Source organism: Martes martes, assembly GCF_963455335.1.
Source record: "Martes martes genome assembly, chromosome: 3".
Lineage (NCBI taxonomy): Eukaryota > Metazoa > Chordata > Mammalia > Carnivora > Mustelidae > Martes > Martes martes.
Genome location: NC_137890.1, coordinates 139,459,310 through 139,483,822, shown reverse-complemented (window position 1 = coordinate 139,483,822; position 24,513 = coordinate 139,459,310). Strand labels below are relative to the sequence as shown.

At 39.1% G+C, this 24,513-nt stretch overlaps 1 protein-coding gene across 4 annotated transcripts in view; it reads right to left on the bottom strand.

Annotated features, from left to right (window-relative positions):
• ITGB6 (integrin subunit beta 6) overlaps positions 1-24,513 on the bottom strand; it is a 128,983-nt gene that overhangs the window by 59,389 nt on the left and 45,081 nt on the right. Inside the window, exons 2-7 of one of the 4 annotated variants that reach the window (XM_080798304.1) lie at positions 20,014-20,095; positions 19,483-19,535; positions 18,886-18,961; positions 18,037-18,116; positions 14,838-15,042; positions 13,974-14,220 (exon numbers count right to left, since the gene is read on the bottom strand). In XM_080798304.1, the coding sequence (XP_080654430.1) occupies positions 13,974-14,220; positions 14,838-15,042; positions 18,037-18,116; positions 18,886-18,946 (593 nt within the window). In that variant the 5' untranslated portion in view covers positions 18,947-18,961; positions 19,483-19,535; positions 20,014-20,095. Of the gene's footprint in view, positions 1-13,973; positions 14,221-14,837; positions 15,043-18,036; positions 18,117-18,885; positions 18,962-19,069; positions 19,298-19,482; positions 19,536-20,013; positions 20,096-24,513 lie in introns of those variants that run through there. The other 3 variants (XM_080798305.1, XM_080798303.1, XM_080798306.1) reach the window with 3 other exon arrangements.

Genomic DNA, 24,513 nt, shown 5'->3' with positions numbered 1-24,513 from the left:
AATCGCAGTTGAACAGAAAAAGCTGATCATGAATTCAGCCACATCTTATTCTGAAAGCCAGTTAGTAGTTGTGGATGAGACCTTGGACAAGTTACTCAATGCTCTGAGCTTTGGGTGTTCATTTATAAAATGGAGATAATGGTATAGAGCAGAGGTTCTCAAAGTACAGTCTCTGGACCAGCCACACAAACATCACATGGGAACTTGTTATAAATGCAAAATCTGGGATACTCTTCCAGACTTACTGAGTGAGAAATGTGAGGGATGGGTTCCGTGATGCATTAAAATCTTCCTGATGCATTCTAATGTTCGAGAAACATGTATATAGAAGTACAGAGACAAAAAGACTGGCCCCCAGTGAGGTTCCACTATGCCAGCTGGGGAGAGCCGGTTGACGCTTACAAGAACAGCTTTCTACGTTCAGGAGCCTGTCTTGTGAGCACAGAAGAGCTGGAGCATCTTTCAGACTGAGGCTTCTGTTCACCAAGTTCATCTGCCTGAAGTATACAGTCAGTCTTCATTCTTCACAATACTCACTAATATTTATTTTAACCCCCAAATCAATACCTTCTGTATATTCTGATTCACTCATGTACACACACAGACTGGCAAAAAATTTGAGTCACCTGGTTCACTAAGGTAAAACAAGGCTCTGTGTTCTGCTTCAACTCTTAAACTATAAACAAGCGTCCTTTCATGGTCTATTTGGTGCCTTTTTTCTTTTCTTTTCTTTTTTCTTTTTGGGCTTTTTGTTGGTGATTTTGCTGTTTAGAATGGCCCTCAAGTGTAGTGCTGTTGTCTAGTGTTCCTAAGTGCAAGAAGTCTGTTATGGGCCTTACGGAGAAAATATGTCTGTGAGATAAGCTTTGTGCTGGCATGACTTAAACAGTGTTGTTGGCTGTGAGTACGACGCTAATGAATCAACAATACGTATTAAGTTGTCTTTAAAAAGAAAGACACAGAAAATAAAGGTATATATTGATAAACTGGGAAAAAAAATAGCCAGAGGCTCGCATGAGCCCAATCTTGTGTTTCTCCTTGGAGCAGCAGTTTTAGCATTGGCTAAGTCAGTGTTGCTTTGTAGAGTGAGACTCCCATGAGTGATGAGAATCAACTACACAAATCAGAAAATGACCACGGATTTGTTTACACTGAGAAATGGAGCTCTCCTGGGACCAACATGCCGGTGTCTGCAAAGGTAGCTATTTTCTTCCTGTCGGTAGACTTTCATGGAAAGTAGGTCATAATCCAAAATATCCTCAGGCTTCAGAACAAGGGGAGTTGGAAGACCTCAGCAGCCTAAGTTGTCCCAAGAAAACCGTCTCCAGAATGGATGTTCTTGATCATATCTGGCTCTCCCTAACCTGCAGTCAGCTTTCTCAGCTAACAAAAATTTGGGACGCCCTACTAGCTGACAGGACTGGAAACTCTGCAAAAGCCTGGGCTAAGGTTCTTGGATGGTTATGGCCCATACTTGCCTCCGGGACTGCTCTTTCTTGGCATTCCCCTAACCTCCTGTGAGTGGCCTACAGACCTGTTCAATCTTCCAGCTCTGCCAAGACACCTCACCTGGTGGGCCCATGAGCCAGCCTGTAGCTTCCAGGGAACTTCTTGTATTTCCTTTCTGACTCATTATTTTTAACTTTAATTCTCAGAGGGCAATCTCGTTCTCTTATTTTTAATATCTTGCATTAGCTTTCATTGAAGCTCTGAAATGCTGACCACAGATAGTATCAACTTAGTAGGATCATTGTAAGGCCTGACTAAGATAAAATATGCAAAGCACACAGCACAATGAGCTTTTCAGGTACTTGCTTACTAAACTACTGTCATTTTTTACATGAATTAATTTTACACAGAGTCTAGCACAGACTTGAGGACAGAACATAGATTTGATCAATGCTACCTCTAGAATCACATGGTTTTTTCCCTGATTAAAGTAATAATACAGGTTAACTGAGGAAAATTTGAGTTTAATATGAGTATAAAGAAGAAAATAAAAACATAAATTTTAATAGTTATGAGATGTATCACAACTTGATAATCTATTACTAAAATTTTATTTAATAAATCTTTCTGCAATTAAATAACACAATGATCCTTCTGCATACACCTTTGCAGACCATATCTCCACTTAGAATTGATTCTTTCAAGGGAAACTGCTGAGTTACTTTTCCATGTGTATTAGCAAACTCCTTTCCAAAAAGATTATATCAGTTATATCATAAAAAAAATAAACAAGACAAAACAAAAATATACCAGTTGATTAGTTAAAAATGGCATCTTAATTTAATCTTTAATTTCCCTTTTATTGCTACTAAGACCACTCATTTTTTCATATTTATTGACAGTTTGTATTTATTCTTTTGCCAATTGCCAACTTACATCTTTTCTTCATTTTCTTGGTTTTTATTTTCTAACTTAACTTTAAGAAACTTTTCTCTTAAAATATCAACATTTGGGGCACCTGGGTGGTTCAGTGGGTTAAAGCCTCTGCCTTCAGCTCAGGTCATGATCCCAGGGTCCTGGGATTGAGCCCTGCATCAGGCTCTCTGCTCAGCGGAAGGCCTGCTTCCCTTCCTCTCTCTCTGCCTGCCTCTCTGCCTACTTGTGATCTCTGCCTGTCAAATAAATAAGTAAGAATCTTAAAAAAAAAAAAAATCAACATTTTGTCTTTGTGGTTTGTGTTTTAATTTTGTTTATGCTGCTTGGGGATATATACCTTAAAACTTTTTATGCAGTCAAATGTTTTTCAACCTTAAAATGTGAGATATATTTTAAAGAATTATATGAGAAAGAGGTTAAATTTCCTTTTCCAATTGTTACTATTTTTCCCCCCAATTGTTACCCATTAAACGGCAATGATTTAGTGTTTGTTCTAATTGCTCTGCTAGCATTTAGAGTAGTTGTGTGCTGGAAGAAAATTCATTCAATTTAGAATAAAAGGACTAAATAGTTTTTTTATTCTTGGACAAGTCACTTACCATGGCTGGGCCTCAGTATCCTCATCTGTAAAATGAGACTGATAATACTACCTACTTCACAAAGTTCTTGTGAAGGTTACCTGAGATAAAATGTATGGAACTATGTGAGGTGGGCCACTGTCCCTATAATCTAACTGTTCTTGGAAATTGTTAGCTTAATATTTTATTTGGGTCGGCTTGTTCACACTGTACCAAAATGGCATTTGAGCATCTTCTGAAACCAAAGAATTAGCATTCTTATCTTTTTGTAAAAAATTGACCTCTATGGTTTAGAATTACTAGACAGATCCTACTAGAACTCTGTGCTTTTTAGAAAGTGGAAGGAAATGTTAGTTTAATTTAGTAAACAGACTCATGGGCTGGGAGACCCATGCAGCTAAAGCAAAGCAGAATGTCAGACTTGGTTCACGCCAGGAAATTTTGAGTGGAGACTCCCCTGTTTTGATCAAAGTCCTTCCTCTAACAGAGACTCATATTTGGCTGTTACTTTCTTAGCATAGCAATTGAAGGAAGTAAGTACTCATTACAAAATAATTTGATTTTGAGTACCTAGGTAACAATAGATTTACATTTTAAATGCAGAAGAATTAGAAAACACAATATAAAAAAGACCATATTTTCTGTTAGAATTTTAAATAAATATACATAAACTAAGATTACAACACCATCTTTCTGAGTGGGATTAAAAATAATTTTCCTCTTCCTCTTTTTGTCTGCATTCTCATGGGCTTGTATTACCTTTGCAATAAGAAACTATTCTAGACACTCATATATATTTATGTGTGTACATATAAGAAATCTAAGCATTTCATGGTTCTGCTTCCTCTTTTGCAAAACTACAACGAATCCCTCACTGTTGGTGTCATATTAAAAAACAAACAAAACATAGCACATGAGGAATGATGTTAAGAAAGAAATCTCTCACAGGGTTCGATAGAGGAAGAAAGTCTGACCTTTGTGCTATTAAATATTTTTAAATGTACATTACAACCTATCTACAAACATGATACTGGAAAAAGATATTCTTGTTACTGCATCTTAGATAACAGCCTAAGGAAACTTCTTTAAAAATGTAAGCCACTTCAGCGTTCTTACGTGGTGAAATAAAATTTTTTAGTGACTCTACATCCAAGGAAGATAAAGAAAGCAAGCCACTCCAAAAAGCTTTAGAGATTAGGTTAAAACAGAGGTTTTAAATGTGGTGCACAGACCCACAAAGGTCACTGAGACATTTTCAGAGAGACCTTCAGGTCAAATTATTTTTTAATAATAATAAAAGATGTTATTTGTCTTTTTCACTGTGTTGACATTTGCACTGATGCTGCAAAGGCAATGATGAGTAAAGCTGCTGCTGCCTTCACATGGATCAAAGCAGTGGTTGGCAACCGGCTAGTGGTGCATAGGATTTCCTGGCAAGTATTTATCATCATAACAAAATTGCTAGTTGCACTTGATTATCCTTGATAAAACAGTAAAAGTTATGAATTTTATAAGTCTACACCCTTGAATACATGTTTTTTAAAAAATTATATATATAGGGGCGCCTGGGTGGCTCAGTGGGTTAAGCCGCTGCCTTCGGCTCGGGTCATGATCTCAGGGTCCTGGGATCGAGTCCCATATCGGGCTCTCTGCTCAGCAGGAAGCCTGCTTCCCTCCCTCTCTCTCTTTGCCTGCCTCTCTGCTTACTTGTGATCTCTCTCTGTCAAATAAATAAATAAATCTTTAAAAAAAAAAAAATTATATATATATTTCTGGGACACCTGGCAGGCTCAGTTGGTAGAGCATGTGACTCTTGATCTCGGGGTCATGAGTTTGAACCCCACTGTGGGCATGGAGCTTACGTAAAAATAAATAAATAAATAAATAATTTCTGTGTAACTACATGGGAAATATGCATATAGCATTTCTGCAGCACCAAAGTAGAAAGTTTATAATGGGGAAAAAATTTTGCAATTGTTTGAGCTGAACTGGCCCTTTTTTTAATAGAACGGTTTTACCTGGACATGTTTTACATGTCAAACATGACAGCCAAACTATTATTCCAACTTGGGTGTTTAGCAGGCGTGTTCTTAAATATGAGGAAAGCCTGTCAGTTCAAGGAAAACAACTGTCAGTATTTGTTGCCAATGATAAAATTTGAAGTAACTAGAAAATTAAAATTTGGAAAACTTTAATCTGCTACCCATGAGATCAGTAGCTTGTCAGTACTTCAAGATTTAATCTGATGAGATTTATGGTGATATTAACAAATGTGACTTTTTTTATACTGTGTCATGAAACTTGGAAGATCTACACCATTTACTGAAACAGTATTTTCCAAATGGCTGAAGCATATTACAAAATCACATACATAAGTAAAAGAGCCATTAGAAGCACAAGATGGGGCATCTGGGTGACTCAGTCAGTTAAGTTTCCGACTCTTGGTTTCAGCTCATGTCTGATCTCATGGGTCACGGGATCTAGTCCTGTGCCAGGCTTCTTGTTCAGCACAGTATACTTGGATTTCTCTGCTTCTCCCTCCCCTTCTGCCCCTTCCCCTACTTGCAAGATCTCTCTCAAATAAACAAATAAATGTAACCTTTTTTAAAAAATGTGCAAGACCAACCAATGGCTTTATGAAAAGTTCATTGACATTGTTTCAGATACCCCTTGAAACTAGCTTTTACCTCTTATTTAGGTTGAACATAGTCTCAGAGAAGAATGTCCACAGACATTGTAAAAAGAAACCAAATGCTTTTCTGTTTTCTAACTGTGTATCTATGTGAGGTTTGACTTTCTTCATGGAGTTCAACCAAAACAAATATTGCAACAAATTAAATGCCAAAGTAGGTATGAAAGTCCAGTCATTTTTTTTCTAGACCAGATATTTTAAGAGATTTGTAAAAACGTAAAACAGTGCTACTCTTCTTGCTAATTTGTTTGTTTGTTTTTTTAAAGATTTTATTTATTTATTTGACACACACAGAGAGAAATCACAAGTAGGCAGAGAGGCAGACAGAGAGAGAGGGGGAAGCAGGCTCTCCGCTGAGCAGAGAGCCTGATGTGGGACTTGATCCCAGGCCCCTGAGATCATGACCTGAGCCAAAGGCAGAGGCTTAACCCACTGAGCCACCCAGGTGCCCAATTTTTGTTTTGTTTTGAAAAATAGATTTATTTTTTATTTTTATTATTTTTTTTAGATTTATTTTTTAACAAAGATGCAGTTTTATAGTAGCAGTTTTATAGTAATGTGCTCTGTGTTTCTTATTGTAATTATTAATGACTCAACAAATAATTATTTTAAAATTTTCTGTTTCATTTTCTAATATGCTGAATATTGATAAATATAACCCACATAAACTAAAGCTCTTTGGGGTCTTAATTTTTAGAAGTGTAAGAAAGTCCTGACATCTAAAAGTTTGAGGACTCCAGCTTAAAATAACTAGAGATACCAAGAGTTGATGAGAGGAAGAAACTTAACACTTGTTTGTTATATTCTAAACTTGCTAAATTTTCACAATTATCCTAGGATGTGAATATTATTATCCCCATTTACAAGAGAAGAGATCAAGCTCATAGAGTGTAAGTTGTTTGTCTAAGGTTATGATTTAAACCCAGGTCTGAAAAACTCCACACTCTTTCCTTCTACCTCTCATTGCCTTCCTACTAAAGAACATTTTATTCCATAATTATAAGGTTTGGATTGATCAAAGGATTGACTTTTATGTTTGGTATTTGAGTTCTTGGTGTGGATATGTCTGGGAGGTAGTATCTGGAAAGAGAAAGTGGAAGAATTAAGGATGTGATGGGCAAGGAAAAAATATAATGTGGGAAAGAACTTGTTATTTATAATTTTAACTAATGGTTGTTTTGTTTTGTTTTGTTTTTTAAGATTTTATTTGTTTATTTGACAGAGAGGGAGATAGAGCACAAGTAGAGGGAGCAGCAGACAGAGGGAGAGGGAGAGGGAGAAGCAGGCTCCTTGCTGAGCAGCGAGCCTGATGTCAGGATTGATCCCAGGACCCAGGAATCATGACCTGAGCCGAAGGGAGCCTCTTAACCAACTGAGCCACCCAGACGCCCCACTAATGGTGATTTTGTCAATAAAAATAAAAGCAATACCTTTTAAAAAATGGGAAAATATTGACCTTCCAAGAAATCAATTGTATGATCCTTGTTTGGGACCCCATTCACCACACCTTATACTATACTCTGCTCTTCCCCTAACTTCACTCTGTTGGTGTTGCTAGTAAGTACCATTTATGGAGCACTTCATGGTCAAGGCCGGTACCAAACGCTTCATTACCTCACCCAATCCTTATGACCACTGTGTGCGATTCATCTGGGTATTCCAAACTAAAGCTTTGGGAGTGAAAAACTCATCTATAAGTGTTGTAAGTGAGGTATAAGTTGAAGTGAGTAGATGAATCAGAACCAAATCCAGGACTGACTGCCAAACCCATGCTCTTATATCACCATGCTATATTGCATGCCTTCTCCCCCCAAAATTTCAACTTTTTGAGGACTGGGTGCAAATCTTTTTCTTCCAGATATCCCCCTGCCTAACACAATGCCTGGTACATAGTTGGAGGACAGTAAATTTTTGTTGAATGAATGAATAAAAGAATGCATGAATGAAATGCAGTTAGAGCTTTGAAAAGCCAAACTGCTTTCTTTTTTCTAGGAATCTGATTAAAGGCAGGGTCTTGTTAGATGATGAGCTGACCACTTAGCTGAGCCATTTATTTGTTAATTTTAGTTGTTTTCTCTGGCAACATACCTTAGCATTTTTTCCCATTGTCATTATTGTACTTCATATTCCTACATTTTATCTGGCCTGTGACAGAAAGAATGATTTTAAACAAGCCCTCTGAGACAGAGGTAACACTTTGAAATCCCAAATGAAACTACACTGCTAGACTCGCTACCCTAAGATCTAAATAATACAGATTTTAAACAGGTACGACTTTTTCTGATTAAAAAAAAGTGGGGGGCAGGGCATTAGAAATGTTTTTATATTAAATAATTAGGAGGTGTTAAAACAAAGTTTATTTCACTTTACAAGTGAATCAAACAACTGATAACAGTAATCATACCTTACTATTTATTATACAACATATATCTGTTCTCTAGAAATCTATTTGTTCAGTGTTGTTGGAAGTGCTAGAAAGATCCATTCTTTTTTTTTCTTCCCTACTAACAGAATCCTGGCTTTATTTGGGGTAACAATATGCTTCTTTTGCAACTAGCTGTAGCCATGTAACAAAGTCTACCAATGAGATGCAAATATAAGGAGGTGGGGAAAATTTCTGACAAAACTCCTTAAATTGAGGAAATAAAATTCAACATCCATTTATGATTAAAAAAAACTTCACCCAAGAAGAAATAGAAGGGAACTCCCTTGATCTCATAAAAGGATTCCAAAAAACCACTAGCTGACAACACAATCAATGGTGAAATGTTGAAGATATTCTCCTAAAATCACAAGAAACATAAGTGACATCTCTCTCCACTTTAAAACGACCCTAACCAGTGCAGTAAGGAAAGAAAAAGAATGAAGAGGTATATATACTGGAAGAGGAAGAAGTTGTTATTCATAAATGACATGATCAAGTGCACAGGAAATTTTTAGGAATTTATAAAAAAATCAAATTAGAACCAATGACAAAATTTATCAAGGTTGCAGAATACAATGTCAAAATCAACTGCATTTCCATATGTTTTCAACAAACAAGTAGAAAACACCATTAACCATAATATTTTTTTAAAACCCTAGGAATAAATCAAACAAAGGATGTGTGGGATATCTATCTTGAAAATGACAAACCATTTCTGAGAGAAAGAAGACAGTATCTAAATGAATGGAAGTGTATGTCATATGTAATGATTGAAACATTCAATATTTTTAAGATATCCATTCTCTCTAAATTGACCTATGAGTTCAATGCAATTCTAATCAAAATCTTAGCATGTTTTTTTGAAGAAATCAACAAACTGAGTCTAAAATTTTTATGGAAATGCAGTGTATCTAGAATAGCAAAACAAAAGGGGAACAAAGAGGATTTATACTCTTGATCTCAAGATTTTTTATAAAGTTGCAGTAATAAAGATGGGAAGACATTGGTGTTTACATGGGTGTAATTCAGTGGATCAGTGGGTCAGAATGAAGTGTCCAGAATTACACTCATACATATGCATTCAATTGCTTATTAAAAAGGGCATAAAGAGCCTTCCCGTTGTGATCAGGAACACGACAAGGATGCCCACTCTCACCACTCTTGTTCAACATAGTATTAGAAGTCCTAGCAACAGCAATCAGACAACAAAGAGAAATAAAAGGTATCCAAATTGGCAATGAAGAAGTCAAACTCTCTCTCTTCGCAGATGACATGATTCTTTATATGGAAAACCCAAAAGACTCCACCCCCAAACTACTAGAACTCATACAGCAATTCAGTAACGTGGCAGGATACAAAGTCAATGTACAGAAATCAGTGGCTTTCTTATACACTAACAATGAAAATACAGAAAGGGAAATTAGAGAATCAATTCCATTTACTATAGCACCAAGAACCATAAGATACCTGGGAATAAACCTAACCAAAGAGGTAAAGGATCTGTACTCAAGGAACTACAGAACACTCACGAAAGAAATTGAAGAAGACACAAAAAGATGGAAGACCATTCCATGCTCTTGGATCAGAAGAATAAACATTGTTAAAATGTCTATACTGCCTAGAGCAATCTATACTTTTAATGCCATTCCGATCAAAATTCCACCAGTATTTTTCAAAGAGCTGGAGCAAATAATCCTAAAATTTGTATGGAATCAGAAGAGACCGTGAATTGCTAAGGAAATGTTGAAAAACAAAAATAAAACTGGCGGCATCACGTTACCTGATTTCAAGCTTTACTACAAAGCTGTGATCACCAAGACAGCATGGTACTGGCAAAAAAACAGACACATAGAGCAGTGAACAGAGTAGAGAGCCCAGATATGGACGCTCAACTCTATGGTCAAATAATCTTCGACAAAGCAGGAAAAAATATACAGTGGAAAAAAGACAGTCTCTTCAATAAATGGTGCTGGGAAAATTGGACAGCTATATGTAGAAGAATGAAACCCGACCATTCCCTTACACTGTACACAAAAATAAACTCGAAATGGATAAAAGACCTCAAAGTGAGACAGGAATCCATCAGAATCCTAGAGGAGAACATAGGCAGTAACCTCTTTGATATCAGCCACAACAACTTCTTTCAAGATATGTCTCCAAAGGCAAAGGAAACAAAAGCGAAAACGAACTTTTGGGACTTCATCAAGATCAAAAGCTTCTGCACAGCAAAGGAAACAGTCAACAAAACAAAGAGGCAACCCACGGAATGGGAGAAGATATTTGCAAATGACAGTACAGACAAAAGGTTGATATCCAGGATCTATAAAGAACTTCTCAAACTCAACACACACAAAACAGATAATCGTATCAAAAAATGGGCAGAAGATATGAACAGACACTTCTCCAATGAAGACATACAAATGGCTATCAGACACATGAAAAAATGTTCATCATCACTAGCCATTAGGGAGATTCAAATTAAAACCACATTGAGATACCACCTTACACCAGTTAGAATGGCCAAATTTAGCAAGACAGGAAACAACGTGTGTTGGAGAGGATGTGGAGAAAGGGGAACCCTCTTACACTGTTTGTGGGAATGCAAGTTGGTGCAGCCACTTTGGAGAACAGTGTGGAGATTCCTCAAGAAATTAAAAATAGAGCTTCCCTATGACCCTGCAATTGCACTACTGGGTATTTACCCCAAAGATACAGATGTAGTGAAAAGAAGGGCCATCTGTACCCCAGTGTTTATAGCAGCAAAGGCCACGGTCGCCAAACTGTGGAAAGAACCAAGATGCCTTTCAACGGACGAATGGATAAGGAAGATGTGGTCCGTATACACTATGGAGTATTATGCCTCCATCAGAAAGGATGAATATCCAACTCTTGTAGCAACATGGACGGGACCGGAGGAGATTATGCCGAGTGAAATAAGTCAAGCAGAGAGAGTCAATTATCATATGGTTTCACTTATTTGTGGAGCATAACAAATAACATGGAGGACATGGGGAGATGAGAGGAGAAGGGAGTTGAGGGAAATTGGAAGGGGAGGTGAACCATGAGAGACTATGGACTCTGAAAAACAACCTGAGGGTTTTGAAAGGGCGGGGGGTTGGAGGTTGGGGGAGCAAGGTGGTGGGTATTAAGGAGGGCACGTATTGCATGGAGCACTGGGTGTGGTGCAAAAACAATGAATACTGTTACGCTGAAAAGAAATTTAAAAAAATTTTTTTTAAAAAGGGCATAAAGATAATTCAATGGGGAAAGGAAAATCTTGCTTAACAAATAGTGCTGGAGCAATTGGATAATTGCATGGGAACAAAAGACAAATCTAAGCCTTTCCCTCATTCCAAACATAAAAAAGTAATTTGAGATTATAAACTTAAATGCGAGAGTTGAACCATAAAATTTCTGGAATCAAAAAAGGAAGACAATTTGGGTTATTTGGTTGGGCAAAGATTTTAAAAATTGACAAACCAGACTCCAACAAAACTAGAAACTTCTGCTTGGCCAAAGGCATTACTACAAAAATAAAAACACAACCCACAAACTGGGAAAAAATATTTATAAAGCATAGATTTGGTGAAGAGCTTTTATCCAGGATATACAAGGAACTCATATGACACAATATTAAGAAGAAAATCTAATTTTTAAGAATGGGCAAAAAATTTGAAAAGATACTTCACAAAATAAGATATGAGAATGGGAGAAAGACACATGAAAAGATGCTCAACAACATTTGTTACTAGGGAAATGTAAATTAAAGCTACAGTAAGATACACAGCTACTAGAATGGCTAAAATTAGAAAGATCGACAATACTAGATGTTATCAAGGATTTGGAATGATTGGAATCCTCACACATTACTGATGGAATGTAAAATGGCACATCTACTTTGGAAAAAAAATTGATAGTTCCTTTAAGGATTAAAGTGACACTTATTACAAAATTCAGTAGTTCCAATTCTAGGTATCTATCCAAGAAAACAAACATACCTACACACAAAGATTTATAGGCAAGTGGTCAATCATAGCAGCATTTTTCATGATAGCCAAAAAGTGGGAAACAACCCAAATATCCCTCAATGAAAGAATGAAAAAGTGAAGTATAGTAAATACATAGAGTGGACTATTACTTAAAACAAAAAGGAACAAACTGCTGATAAACAAAATTATAAATGAATCTCAAAAACATTATATTGAACAAAAGAAGCCAGAAATAAAATGTATATACTGTATTATTTCATTTATATGAAATCCAAGAATAGGCAAAAACCAACCTAAATTATGGAATTCAGAAAGTGATTACCTCTGGGGGAGTAGAACTGACTATAATACACACAAAGAAACTTTCTGAAGTGATGGAAATGTTTTACATCACGTTTTAGGTAGTAATTACGTTGGTATATTCAATTGTCAAAACTCATCAGTCTGAGCTTTTCCATGTGTGCATCTTGATACATGTCAATTATACCTCAAAACAAAAGGTGGGGAGAAAGACAGTGCCCTTTATTGATCTGCCCCTCTTTTCCTCTTTCTTTTCTGCCTACAATGAAGAAGTTTTGAGTAATATCCCTGAAAACTCCTTGGGCCTTGAAGATAAAATCTAAGAGCCAATATGGGAGAGCAGAAAGCAGAAAAGGTCCAGATCCCTGACGTGGGGACCTGCCGTATCAGCCCTGAATTGCCTTTCTCTAGACTCCGTTCATGTGAGAAAGAAAAAAACTCTCCCTTTATAAGCTACTACCCCTGATGCTTGCAACCAAACAGAGTTCCTAACAGTTATAATCAGTGATGAATTCCTTTCATGGTCAAATTATTTTGACTGTGTTAGATTATTGTTAAGAACCACACTGAAATGTTTTAAAATGATATTATAAAGGTGCTTGACTTTTAGAGATGATGCCTTCGGCGTATACAAGTATTAAAAGTCAATATAGTTTTGGAATGTCATTGCATATACACTAGATTCATAGTAGAAAGGGCCTTGGTTTGGGATCAACCTAGACTTGGTACAGATCACTGGTTAGTCATGCAGCCTTGGGAAAATTACTAACTTGGCAGAGTCTCTGTTACTTCTTCTGAGTATAGGTATGATAAAACCTGCTTTCAACTGCTGTTATTATGAAGATTGAATGAGGTCATGTATGTGAAACCTTCAGCACAGAGTCTGGCACAGAGCAAATGGTAGATCTTCTTAATAGAAAGATATTGAATAATTTGATTTTGAATATGTCATAGACTGTACAGGTAAGCCATCACAAAGCAACTTGCCCTTGACAATCATCCAGATAATAAATGGTTTTAACAGCTGATAATAACAGGGTATAGTGGGGTCCATAATGCTTCATTTCCTACCAAACTGGATAGCAGTGAAGATTGCCAAGTCCTTCTCCAAGCAGAAAGAGAAATCCGCATTTCCCAAAGTATGTCAGACAGAACTGCACAAATTGTTATTTCGGCAGAAGTCATCTTAGTGGAGAAAGATACCTTGAGAAAGTGTGAATTATTGTCCAATAGCCTCAGAAAGTGGTGGTCCTTGGGCCTAGAAGGTTCTGAGGGGCTGGGATGGACACAGGCCATCGGTACCTACAGTGAAAAATTTGTTTCCCTGGTCTACAAAACACAAAGTCAAATTTGCCACATCCTGAAAAAGCTGCTACACAGGAAAACAGACATGAGAATGCTGCAAGAACCCAAGACTAGAACCAGGTATTAAGATGAGGTCAACTTGGTTTCAAGAAGCCCAGGCAACTGAGAGAGCTGCTGAGATCCAACCTGGCAGGCGGGAAATGCCAGGAAATTAGCAAGATCCTGCCAAGCACAGCTCAGAGTGGGGCTATCTTTACAGAAAATCAGTGTTCCACAATGCCAGAGAATCATTTACTTACCTGCAAGGGTTGGCGATTTCTTCTGGTGTTGTTTTCACAAAAGGGGAGACGGGTTTTTCCACAAAAGAGCCGAAGCCCAGTCTAAAGTTGCTGGTTAATTTAGACATCTCCTTGGAAAGCAGAGAGCCCAGCTCTTTAATGGTGTTGAGGTCATCATCCATGGAGGCTGAGAGGTCCATGAGGTAATACAAGTCCACTGGGTAATCCTCTGTCTGGCGGACTTGCACTTGTAGAGTCTGTTCACTGCCTGCAAAGCCCCCGAGGAAAGCAAATCCATGAAAATACATCGAGACTTCTTTGTGAGTGGTCAGTTACTGGGTCACCTGGCTATTTCATTTCAGTGAGAACTGAAGTTGAAGATACTTAGGATTTCATAAACTATCTGGTAAAGTTTACAAGTGCATGAGCCCATGAGAATCTTTCAGCAGCGAGTTTAGAGCTACTGAAGGAGGTAAAAGTTAGGATATTTTATATCTCCTTGGGAGAACTAGCATCCATTTAGATGGAAGATAAGCTGAATTTTTTGTATGTGGTTTTAGCAAAAGAGAAGAACATAAAGAGGAGTTTAAAGCTACATTACAACACTTAAAGAAATGTGAGGTAAGCCTTAACAATATTTGAGTAATTCAAATGCTTACTATTAGATAAGCCTATTTTAGTAACGCGTTTGGAGTGCAAGTGACCGATATGAATGAAGAAAAGTGTTAGGCCAGCGATTCTCTATTTCCTTCAGAATGGGAAATCTGAGTCAAAATAATCAATGATATGTAAGATGGTACAAGATATGTTAGCTTAATAATGGTATTACCATATGTGGCATGAGATGTATTACATGAGCCAATGCTCCTGGAAATTATAACATACCTGGTCTCAATTTAAGAGTCAACTTTTGAGGCGCAATCTGAACAATGTCAGAACTATTTTTCTGTCTGCCTACACTGAGAGGCTTATTTGTATGTATTTCTACTTGGGAGACAGGGTTTTCGATGAAAGTGAGTTGACATCCTTTAGCTAAGAGAGTTGCTGGGGTATCACATCTTTCTCCAACTCCAGATGGATGGGTAAAATTCTAAAAAAAAAGAAAAAAACAGACAAAGAAAACGACAAATCTCCATTTGTTTATAGGACAAAAAAAATTTTTTTTGGCTTGTTTTGCTAGTTAGGCATCTTGCCATACTCAGTATATCATATTCCCATGTGCCTGATGTTAATTGTAGGTCTAAAATTAAGTTTCAGCAAAATAACCAGAGAATTCTGCCAGTAAAATTCCGAGTAAAATCGGAATCTCCTTTTAACTAGACCCAGTTGGATTCACCTAACAGTCTTTCATTTGTTGGCATTGCCATTTTGTTTTTAATGTTCACTTCTTTAAAGCTTCTTCGGTGCTGTGACCAGATCCTTGAAACAGTTAGGTTCTAGAGTTAATATCATCCCATGGGTTTATCTGTTTGGGTTGACCTATAGGCTTATAGGTTCAGAATGTCTTAGCTCTCAGTATGTCTATTACCAAATCTGGTGGCAAAGACAGGCTTTCCTGTGGGGTCTGAGAGGGCAAAAGATGGTGACATTTCCCTATATAGCTCTCTGTTGAGGTTTAATTCGTGGATGCCTTATTACCCCCACTATTGCAGCCTTACTTCGCTAAAGTCGGCCTCTTGGGGACTTTAAACTCCGTGTCTAAAAGTGTTCCAGTTCAAGGTCTTGTAGAACTTCTCTCTAAGATTTGGAGGTGGGAAGCAAAAGGGACTATGGCATAAAAGGCCACCTTTCTGTGTAGGACTCAGGAGTTTCCCAGGCCCCTTCTGATCCATGTCGTAACAGGAGACAGCAAGATTAATGTTTCCAGGCAGAGATGTGGCCAGTACAACCTTGCAACATTGACCTGTCTTACCTGAGAGCCAAGGCTGTTCTAGAGGTACTCTTAGCTCCAAGCAAAGTCAAGCCTGAGGCTTATTGACTCTCATGCTTGAAAAGAAGCAAACCAATGTGCATATTATTTTTCCTCATCTCTTAGAATTCTAAGCCACTCTAGCTATTTCACCAACTAAAAAAATTACATTTCTTCTGAAACTCATTTTTTAAAGATTCATTTATTTATTTGAGAGAAAGAGAGCATGTGCATGGAAGGAGGGGCAGAGGGAGAAGGGAAGAGAGAGAATCTCAAGCAGAGTCCCTGCTGAGTGCGAAGCCCAGTGTGGGGCTGGGTCCCATGACCATGAGATCATGACATGAGTCGAAATCAAGAATCAGATACTTGACAGAGAGAGCCACCCAGGCTCCCCTGAAATTGATTTTTTACAATATAACTCATTATCTGTCAGTCAGCCCTGTGCATATTTGAGGCCCTGGACTAAACATCGTGAATGCTGTAACTTCTCCTGATATGTCTAAGGCAAACAGTGGCTTGACAAGGCCTCAGGATGCTTCTCAGCAAGTGTTGCTGCTACCGCCTGTAACCACAGTACTGGCCAGCGCGTCAGAGGTGGTGTTAACCTTAGACCTGTTTTTTCAATCTGCTCTGAACAGAGGCCTAATGTACTTTTTGCTTCAGTTGCTTCAACTACTACTACTATTAGAGAGAATTTAGAAAAATGTGGCCTTAAAAACTGGTGGTGACTCGTGGGGCGCCTGGGTGGCTCCGGTTAAGTGTCTCCCTTGGGCTCAGGTCACAATCCCAGGGTCCTGGGATGGAGTCCTGTGTCAGGCTCCCTGCTCAGCAGGGAGTCTGATTCTCCCTCTCCCTCTGCCCTTCCCCTGCACTTGTGCTCCTACACACTTTCTCTCTCAAATAAATAAATAAAATCTTAAAAAAAAAAATCAACAGTGATTTGGCTAATAAGTATCATCTGCAAGTAAAACCATCAATAGTAACTTAAGAAGCTCTCTTAAATGAATTCTTAAAAAAAATGCATTTAAATAAAAATTCTACAGGTAGGCCTACAGTTAGACTGATTTGTTGTTTTATGTCTCTGGCATGCAACTAATACTGTCTTCTTCAGGAAGTCAACATAAAAAAAAATGTGGGTTTTTCCCTCTTGTTATATTCTCAAAACTGCTTTTGATACATGAGCTCAAAAAAAGCATAATTCTTTCGCACTGTTACGTATGGCCCATCTGTCAAAGCAGTGGTTGGGGGAGTAAGCTTGGTTCACACTCTGTGCCTGTGAGGCCTTCCTCCATGGAATACATTCAACCTGGAATCTGAGTCTTAATAGTTCTCTCCCCTTCCTCCTGGGCCAGGCACCCAGGCTTATTCCCCTTTGAGCCTGTTACACAGTTCTCGCTGAACCTGGCATTTGTATGCTTTCATTTATGCTCAGATGATCTTTACGAGATTCAGTAGAGAACTGTTTTAAATCCAGAAAGAGTTAAGGCAGCTCTTTCTTACCAGGAATCATTTACAGACTGTTCTTCAGGACCACGGGAGGCAGTGACCTGGGATTCCTCGTTACCCATGCCCCCACCCCTTATATTACTTTCACATACTTTTCAGTTTGATCATATAAGGAATGTCTGCTTCAGGCTTTGTCATCGGTGTGGTACAGTCACCAAGCTCATGAAAGCTTAATTTTTAAAAAGAACTGGATACTGTCTGAGCAGTAAAATTTGCCCCAAACCTAGAAGATTTCTCTTAGAGCCTAGCAGTGGTTCCCAGGGGATCCTGGTTCCCAGATGGAACGTAATTATGGTATTGAAGTCCTAGGTACATTTAACTTTAGAAAATATCATCTCCATGATCTCTGATTACTCAGAGCCTTGGTATTTGACATGTAACCAGTGAGAAATGACTTTAAAATAAGAGGAGGAACCAGGTTAAATAAAGGAACCCAGGTAGGTACTTTTCACAATGATTCAACATTTGCGACCTCCGCGACCTCCGCAAGCTGTTTTTGGAGGTAATCGCATGAATGACATCGTGGCCGACTGATGCTTTTATTTTCCTTTCCCTATTCGTCTCACTCCTGGTCCCCACAGAAGGCAGGACACTCCCAGAGCAATCATCGAGGGAAGCCGCATAACCCGTAACTGCAGTTTTACCAGCATGCTGAGGTGGTTTGTTTACCTCCTGAGAACACCAGGCACACTGAGGTCCAATGAGCAAGCAGTCTTCACAGGTTTCTGCACCTCCCATGGCACAGCCACCTGTGTTTAAACCCAGCGAGACACAAGGATTCAGCAGACTCACATTCATTTTCATTTACGAGAAAGAAGTCTAGTTCTTAACGTGCTCGAACGAAGCAACATGAGAGTTGATGTTAGCCTTCAGAGATCAGTCCTTAAAATGTTAGCAACTCGTTAAAAAGTTCATAGTTTACGTCTGTCCCATGGAGAAGACGTATGTCTTTTTAGCCAAAAGCGATCATTCTTTTTTTCCTAAAATACTAAACTACTTCAACTTTCACACACTTAGGACCGTTCATTATGTTTATTATCCTCATTCACTATCCCCCACTTTAATTTTTAAAAATTATTTGCTACCTATAAAAAATGCATCTCTCTTAAATGCATTTTTTTTAATTCAACAGACGAATGGATTTTTTATTTTTAAAGTAAGTTTTTCTTTCTCAGGATTATTTCTCTTAAGTGGAAGACCTTGTCAATAGAATAGCTAGAAAAGTTAACCAAGATGGTTGTCACTAAGGAATTAAGGAGCCCTATTGTGTAGTTAAGCTGTTTAATTCTCCTCATTAAGATGCCTGTGCAACCTTTGTATTTATTTACCTGAAGCCTAGAAGCATTTGCTGTGGGAACAGCCCTGCCTCTGCCTGTAATATGTTAAAGCGTTTGTTCAATGGCAAACGAGCGATCGAACAGATCAAATAAAAAATGACTTCAGATACAGTTTCTGAACCAAATGACAGGTTTGTCAAGCATACCATGAAAGCAATATATCGGAGAGCTTAGGTCTTACCTTGTACGTGATCATTCCTTCCTAGAAATAGAAAGAACAGGCAAAGCAGTTCAAGCCCCATTCGTTTCAGTTCTCGCTGTGCAGACAGATTAAAAAATGAATTACCTTCAGCATTATAAGACCAAAGCTGAACATCGTTAAAGTCTTTCTTTTCTTGAGGTTTAAAATGTTAAATACTACTTACACTGCTTTGGAAAGAAACTTGAGATGTAAATTTAAAAGTTTTCATTAAGACTGAAATGAAAACAGGCTACCTGGACAGGTAAAGAAGGAAAGCTGTGTTTAAAAGCAACTTCAACATGATTTACTTCCTTGTTCTCCTTATAAGGAAAGCAGGTGTACAATCACCAAGAAGGTGGGGAAATTCATTCAGTAGAAATTTTTGTGTGAGTTCTCTTAGTCTCTCTGCATCCTAGAGAAAGTTAATATCTTTAGTGAAATGTTGATCAATAAAACGTCAGAAAAGCAATGGAAATATAATCTGAAGTTGTTCCTAAAATAATTTTAATTTAGTAGCAATGGTAAAGGTGATAAATAAAACAAAAACATATAAGTTATATGTAAGGAGGGTTTTAAAAATGAGCGAAAGGAATATACCTGAGATTTTTGTATTCCATTTTTGAATCCTTCGCAGATAATTGAAAGGAACTCTGAAAAATAAAAATTATTTCACAATTAAAATAGAAGGCAGGCTAGGGAAAGAAAACACTGTGTTCCTTTGTTTTTCAAACCGGATGAAAGGTATTCTTTCCATGAGTATAGAATCCTTAATTAAGAAGTGATATTGGAAATAAATATAATACATGAAAATGAAATTAGAGCCAGATTAGATAATTTCACAACAACAACAATGGAAACAGACACATAGGTGCCCAGGATTTGGTGTCCTTCTGGATAGGGACCAAGGGCTCTTTTCTCTGTCCCAGCCTCTAGCTCACCACTTGGCACATTGCAGGTATTCAGTGGTTGAAAGGAAGAATGGCCAATTTAAAATAGATACAATCTATGGCTAAATTCATGAGGTTGATTATATATTCGTCCCAATGTATTCAGGAGAATGGGGATTTGTAAAAACTGCAAACAGGTAAGAATCAAATATTCGCTTTGTTACTGTCTAAACTGTCTGACCTTGGACAGGCTTCTTTGTGGCTGGGCGTTTGTCCTGGGAGATTAGCTTTTAAAGGTGTATTTCTAGACAAGCATGCGAATCCTGTGGAGAGAGGGAAAACTAATTATAGACTGCTCAGGTTCTTCTCAGAAGGCTATGTTCAATTTTGAACTCCATCATACACAAGAACATGAAAGAACATGGCAAGAATCCTGTAGAGAGAAACCAGAATTATTAAAGAGCTGAAAGATAAGCCTTTTAGGAGAAAAACACGGTATGAAATCAATTGATTTAGCTTAAAGAAGAGATTAAGGCATAAAATATCTGTGCCCCTGATATTGTCTCTATATTCGTACCTCATATTAACTCTTTTCATCCATCCATCCATTCATTCATTCATCCATCCATTCATTCATTCAACAAATACTTATTGAGCATCTACTCTGTGTCAGTTATCATTGTAGAAGCAGAGATGACATGTCAGTAAACAAACCCAAGTTCTTAACCCATGAAACATATATTCTAAGCTGCTGCTTAAAATCAGGCAGTAATAAAGGTGAAGAAAAATGATAAAGCTGGCTAAAAGGAAAGAGGGGTAGTGAGGGTGTGTTATTTTATTTAGGATAGTCAAGAAGAGTTTTCTGCTCAACTGACACCTGACAGAGCCCTAACTGACTTGGGCAACAAAGTGCAAAGGCCCTGAGATAGCCTCACGCTCAGCATTTTCAAAGACAGTGTGAACAAGAAAGGAGAGGAAGGGCAGCCTAGTGGGTTGATTTAGTTGATTTAGAGTTCAGAGGGTACGTCGTTTTGACCTTGAATTTTACTCTAAATGCGTTTGGAATGTCATTGGAAGGTTGGAAGCAGAATAATGTTATTTGATTTACATTTGAAAAGAATTACTCTGGCTGCCATGGAGGTTAGAGTGTATGGGGCAAGGTTAGAAGGTAGGAGGCCAATTAGAAATTTATGGCAGTTGTCTAAGAGACAAGGTGGTTGAGACTAGGATATGGTAATATAGAAGGATAGCAGTGCTCAGACGTAAGTTATGATTTGAAAACAGAATAGGCTTGGAATGCCTGGGGGGCTCAGTCAGTTAAGCATGTGCCTTCAGCTCAGGTCATGACCCTGGGGTGCTGGAATTGAGTCCCGCATCAGGCTCCTTGCTCAGTGGGGAGCCTACTTCTCCCTCTGCCTGCCGCTCCCCCTGCCTGTGCACTTGCTTGTGCTATCTCTCTCTGACAGATAAATAAATAAAATCTTAAAAAAAAAAAAAAAGAAAACAGAATAGGTTTATGGAATATTGGCGTGGATATGGAAGAAAGAGAAATTCTTGACCTGAACAACTGAATGTCTAATACTCTTTCCTAAGAGGGGTTACACTCCGTTTTCCTGTGGAGGATGGGACTCAATAATATTATGCTCGAGATTTCCACAAGATAATGAAGGGAGGATGCCACATAGGCAGTTCGCTATCTGAGTCTGGAAGTGGGGGCAGTGTTGAAGAGTAAACTGTAAATTTGGGATCATCAACATGGATTTAAAGGGAAGAACCTGAATGAGATCCCAAGGAAAGGAGTGTAGATAAGGAAGAGCTCTGAGACCTGAGCCTGGGATGGGCCCACTTCTAGGGGTCGGTTGGAGCAGGATCCGGTAAAGAAAGCTGCTGGCTGAAGAACACTCCTGGCTAAAAAGGAACCTCTTTCCTGGAAGACAGTTCTCCGAATATCTCTCACATTTCTGCGTGTCTTGCAAGCAGAGGCACTGACTGCTTTTGTTCTAGATTCTCTTTTCAAGGATGTCTGAAGGGACGGATACGGTCTGTCAGGCCAAGAAAAGATTGCTTACAGCTTTGGAAAACAGAAATCTTGTCACCCTCTAGAACGGGAGCAGGCGTGCTTATGGCCCAGTATAAAGCGTTCAGTTTCCCTAAATTCAGGGCTCCTCTGTTGTAACACAGCCCATCACATGTGCAGCTGCCCCCTCTTTCCCTTGGTGTCACCTCGTGGGACTTGACCTTGGGGAACTGGTGGAAGAAAGTGCTGCCCTTCTGGCCGCTGCTATTGGTGTGAATTACGCAGTCGTTTATCTCTGACCTCGGCGCCCCTTGTGTCTATCAGCATCCACGAATCTGTGATGGGCTCTCTTGTTAGCCGGCAAGGAAAATCTCAAGGCCTTCACAGTTCTTGACAATTTCTACTTGAAATCTACCTTTTTTGATAGATGGAACATGCACTTGTCAAATCTCATTTTGGAAGCTAAGATCTTACATCCCAGACTGCCTGAAGCACCTGATGGACCTTGGACGGACTAGTGTTGCTCTGGTCACTGAGTAGTCTCTCTGCCCACTGCCCTCCCTGGCAATGAGCTGGGATCAAGGATGCTTGTACAACTCTGGATGTGACCACTTCCTGGAACCTTTTCTCTAAGGTTCTAACTGCTGCCAAAAATCTCTTGTGCCTGGGAACACAGTCGGACTATCTCTCCCAGCCTGTCTTACAGTTAAAGAGAATTCCAATGACTAGCTCTTGCCAATGGAATATGAGTGGGAGTGGTACACACCAGGTCCAGACCATCCACCTATCCCTTGCCAACTGGATACAGGCAACATCAAGGTCTTGGGGGAATTCCAGATGCTCAACATGACCCTGTGTTTAAATTGAGGACCCTGTACCATCCCATGTATAGACTTCCCTCCCAGTTCTTAAAATCATCATTGCCAGCTTTATATACCCTGTCTCTAATTGCAGCCCCTCGAGGTTCATTCCCTGCCCTACTTCCAAGCATTTGCCTGTGCCATTTGTGCGGCCTGGAGGCCCCCACCTTCACCTTAGTTTTCTCACTGGCTAGCGCAGCTCACTGCCATGTCTCAGCGGAGACATGAGTGCCCACAGGAGGACCTTCGTGGTTTCTCCAGGCCTCTTCCCAAGGACTTTCTCAAGACAGCCTTTTTCACTCTGCTTGTAATTGCTTAATGCTTGGCGTCTCTTGCCCACGAAGCTGGGAGCTCCTTTAAGGCACTTGCTTATCCAACAAGTATTTACTGAATTCTTACTACACGTCAGGCAGGGACTGTGTCTTAGTTATCTTCATAGTCCCAGCAAATGGCGTACGCCTGGCACTTTGCAGGTAGTGAATTAATATTTATCAAGTCAGTGGATGAATTTTATGTCTTCATTGTCTAGGCTTTTATCTCTTATAAGCATGCCCTCCATGTATATGAGTAAATCGATAAGTAAATGAATGAATGCTTTTGGGAGCTACAAATGCAATTAGGAGAAGGAAAAGGTGTCCCTTGCTTGGGTTGTGATGAAAGCTGAGAAAAAGCTTAAAAAGCAGGGTGGGGAAAAAATATTTAAGAGAAAATATAAAGTAGAACAATGTTACAAGAATATGTCCATCCACTCTGTTTTCACCTTGGCACCACTCTGAAAATTTGTAACAGGCTATAAGGTATAGAAAAAACATTCTTGCTTGCTGAAGATGTGGTACCTGGTGCTCTTTCTGGAAAGTACCAATCCTCTGTACCCCTGTGGAGGGAGTGACCCGAGTTGTTCCATGAGGTGACCAGCAGCCCATAAGGTATCCTGGATAAAAACTGTGTCCCCTTAGCCAAGGCACCCAGACTAATTACCTCTGTTCCTTTACGTATGAAATTTGAACTGGGAAAGAAAGACTAAAAATCAGGGGTTTGGTATTGGGAGCTGAAGCTAGCAGGGAGTACACTCAGTTTGGAGGGAACATGACTTCAAGGAGGGGATCAATGACAGGAGGAATTGGCAGCTACAAGGAGGTATAAGGAGGAAGAGGCCCAAGGCAGAGGAAAGCTGTAATGGACAGAAGATGAGATGGTGGGTCGAGAGTGCCATAGTCAAAGCAGCAGAGAAGGGACCCAGAGCCACATAAACAGGGCACCAGAGTCAGGTTGGCAAACTTACTCTGTCAAGGAGAAAGGAGCATAGCCCAGGCTAAGAATTGCTATAGATCCCAAATGCCCTTCCAGATTGAATCTCTCTGAGGGGGCGCCTGGGTGGCTCAGTGGGTTAAAGCCTCTGCCTTAGGCTCAAGTCATGATCTCGGGGTCCTGGGATTGAGCCCTGCATCGGGCTCTCTGCTCGTCAGAGAGCCTGCTTCCTCCTCTCTCTCTGCCTGCCTCTCTGCCTGCTTGTGATCTCTCTGTCGAATAAATAAATAAAATCTGAATCTCTCTGAGGCCTGGCTCTTCCTAGGTCTCCCAGGATCCTGTCTCTTTTAGGGCAATGTGTATCCTTGAAACAAATTCCCATTACTTACAGGTAGTCAAGCAAGTCTCTATTCTTTAAACTCAAGAGATCCTGTCACACCACGTACATTTTTATATAGGATGGTCAGGCTCACAGAATTATACTGTCCCGATTGTTCATAGCCCCAACCTGGGGGCTCTGACTCCTTCTAGAAGTCTGATCTTCTTCAAAGGCTCTGATCTGGGGCAAGTGGAGTAACACAGCTCAGGAAGCACGTCTGCACTTCTGTCCTTCAAC